The sequence below is a fragment of the Pundamilia nyererei genome, unplaced genomic scaffold (genome assembly GCF_000239375.1).
Source record: "Pundamilia nyererei isolate P.nyererei 1_Seehausen unplaced genomic scaffold, PunNye1.0 scaffold00028, whole genome shotgun sequence".
Taxonomy (NCBI): domain Eukaryota; kingdom Metazoa; phylum Chordata; class Actinopteri; order Cichliformes; family Cichlidae; genus Pundamilia; species Pundamilia nyererei.
This window is the reverse complement of record NW_005187429.1, coordinates 1,336,208-1,338,868: the sequence shown is the minus strand read 5'-3', so window position 1 is coordinate 1,338,868 and position 2,661 is coordinate 1,336,208. Positions and strand designations below refer to the sequence as shown.

At 44.3% G+C, this 2,661-nt stretch overlaps 1 protein-coding gene across 1 annotated transcript in view; it reads left to right on the top strand.

Moving 5' to 3' along the window:
* The first annotated feature begins 1,201 nt into the window (after positions 1-1,201).
* The window catches only part of fbxl2 (F-box and leucine-rich repeat protein 2), a 12,805-nt gene continuing 11,345 nt past the window's right edge, over positions 1,202-2,661 (top strand). Inside the window, exon 1 of the mRNA XM_005728336.1 lies at positions 1,202-1,784. Coding sequence (XP_005728393.1) covers positions 1,755-1,784 — 30 coding nt within the window. The 5' untranslated portion in view covers positions 1,202-1,754. The remainder of the gene's footprint in view (positions 1,785-2,661) is intronic.

The following is a 2,661-nucleotide window of genomic DNA, read 5'->3' as shown; positions in this document are numbered from 1 at the left end:
ACTGGGATTATATCCTGTAGGGTGTAACATAGATCATTTTGAAAAAATCTTCATAAACATGGGAATACTACAAGCAAAGAGAGTGATAGCTCTAACGTGGAGGAGTCTTGGCAAACCAAGTATTTCACATTGGTTCAAAGAATTGTCTTTATGTTTACCATTAGAGAAAATTACATATACTCTAAAAGATAAACAAGAAATTTTCCAGAAAATTTGGGGGCGCTACATCCAGTATATTGGGAATAAAGATCTATCTGGTTTACTGTGTGAGACAGGGACAACCTAGCTATTTCCTGTACAGGACCACAACCATATGCTGCAATCTGAAAATTATTCTTTGAAATCTGTCAGAGGTCTCATGGACTCAAGTGCTTTCATTGAATGTACCTTGTGTTTCGTTTATTGTGTAAATTTGTTTGTGTATGTACTTTATATATGTATATATGTAAAACTTTAATAAACATAATGTTGAAAAAAAGGCAGGCCAATTTAATTAAAAATAATGATGATTATTTTTATTCTACGTTACTTTTTTAATACTAATTAAATTTAACTTTCTACTTAATTTAATCAAACTGTTTTAATGCAATTTTACCTTACAAAGATATTTGTTTTGTTATGTTTTATTGAGTTATATACTATTTTGTTGAGGGTTGCATTTAGTGGGTCATTTGTATGTATAGGGGCGTGAATTTTAATGTACTGTAAAATAGGATTCTTATGACTTAGACAGAACTACTGTGGAGATCGTGTTTTTCGGTTTCAGATTAAACTGACCAACACATGCTGGCCACGTAGTAATCATTTTATAATAACATGACGATTCCTTTAGTTACTTAATTTCTGTACTTGTATTTGAATCTAGAAACTTTATTGGCACTGATGTTTGACAAAGGACTCAGCCCAGACTGCTTTGAGTGTGTCTTTCAGGCGTGCCTGAAACAGGCTGTGTTACAGCAGAAAAGCTCGTGGAGCTCAAACGTTCCCTCTAAGCAAACCCACGCGTTCGTGTCAGGGCACCCCCTCCATCCCTTTTGGGTTTTTAAAAAAATAAATTTTATTAAAATTCTGCCTGTGCTGGTAAATGAGCCCCAATTAGTTATGATTTGGTTTCTTCCTCCCTTCCTAAAATTCCTGCAACAAGCCCACAATCAAAACAAATCGACCACGCGTGGTTTTCCCGCAGCAATGACGTCACGTCGCCCCTCCCCCTTCCCCGCAAGTAAACAGAAAACATTGAGGAAAGCGCTCGTGTCAGCCGCCACACGCGCGTCCGCTGCGGGAACCGTGCGGTGCAACGAGTAAAGGCGGACATCGGCCTAACGATTCCCGTGTGTTTTCAGCAAAGTTGGGCGATCCGCGGCCAGCTGACCGCCGATGAAGCGATGAAGGGAGAGGCGGAAGTGAAGTCACTTGACAGACCGTCCATGTTATTATTGTTATTTTGGTAGCCCTGTGATGAGACGGGCTGCTGGGGAGCCGTTGGTCTTCGAGACGTCGAGTGTCAACGCTGCCCCAGGCCGCCCCGGACCACCACCACCCTCACCGTCACCCCACTGACCCGGAGTACGGGAGCCTCGCTGGCGGCTCAGGGGGGGAGGTGGAGGCGGAGGAGGAGGAGGGTGTGAAGACCCAGCTTCAGCTCGGCTCCTACACTCCGACCGACCAAAAATAAAACGGCGACAAAAACAATAACCGTCAAACGACTCGAGTGGTTTCTGCGCGGCGTGTAGCTGGGACGTGCCGCCGCAGACATGAACGGTATCACCAAGGGCCGGTTCGAGGTATGACAGAGGGAGTGGACCACCAACGGTTAAAGTGTTTGTTTCTAGCAGACGTGGGAGTCGTGGGCTTGTATAAGCAAAGTCTGTGTGTGTGTATATCTCTGTGTGTCTGTTCGTGTGTGTTTGCGTGCGCGCGTGTGTGGTCGACCGTGCTCTGCTCCTAATTTTACACGCAGTCAGGAGCTGAGGCGTTTTGTTGGTCAAGGGTAATCCGAAATCCTGTTGTTGTCCTGCCGCACCACTAGACAGCGACAACATGGAGCTCAGGACTGCGGGACAGGAGGAGGAGGGCTGTGGCTGAGGATAGTCAATATATCAGGGCCGAGGCTGGTTGCCACTGGCGCCTGAGGTTACAGGCTTTCAGAGAGGGGGGGCTGCAGATGGAGAGGATGGATTGTTGTTAAATACACTCAATGAAAACATCTAAAGCCTCCTTAAAATACCTGTGATGGGCAGGTGCCACTACAGGTGGCCTTTGTGTTCAAGAAGTAATAATACTGCACATAGGATGAATGCTGTACGTCTCCAGATCACTTTATCCATATTTACATGCCAGTAAAAAGTAAAGCGGATTTCAGGGTCATTTGAAGTTGTTGGGTTTTAAAACATTTTTTTAGTTGGATTCATGAGCAAGATATTAAAAAAAAAGTCATACTGCAGACAGTATGTGTGGCACTACTGGGTGTTATTACCCACGCCTGTGCAGCATTTTTGTGCTGTAGCAGTTTGAGTAAAGCAACACATTTGCATTACTTCAGATATTACTGAAAATATGAGCCGTGATAATCGTCTTTTATTAGAACAAAAACTTTGCGGCGGAAATGGGCTTCCTCTGAAGGGTGGCTGGCCTCTCCCTTAGAGATAGGGTGAGAAGTTC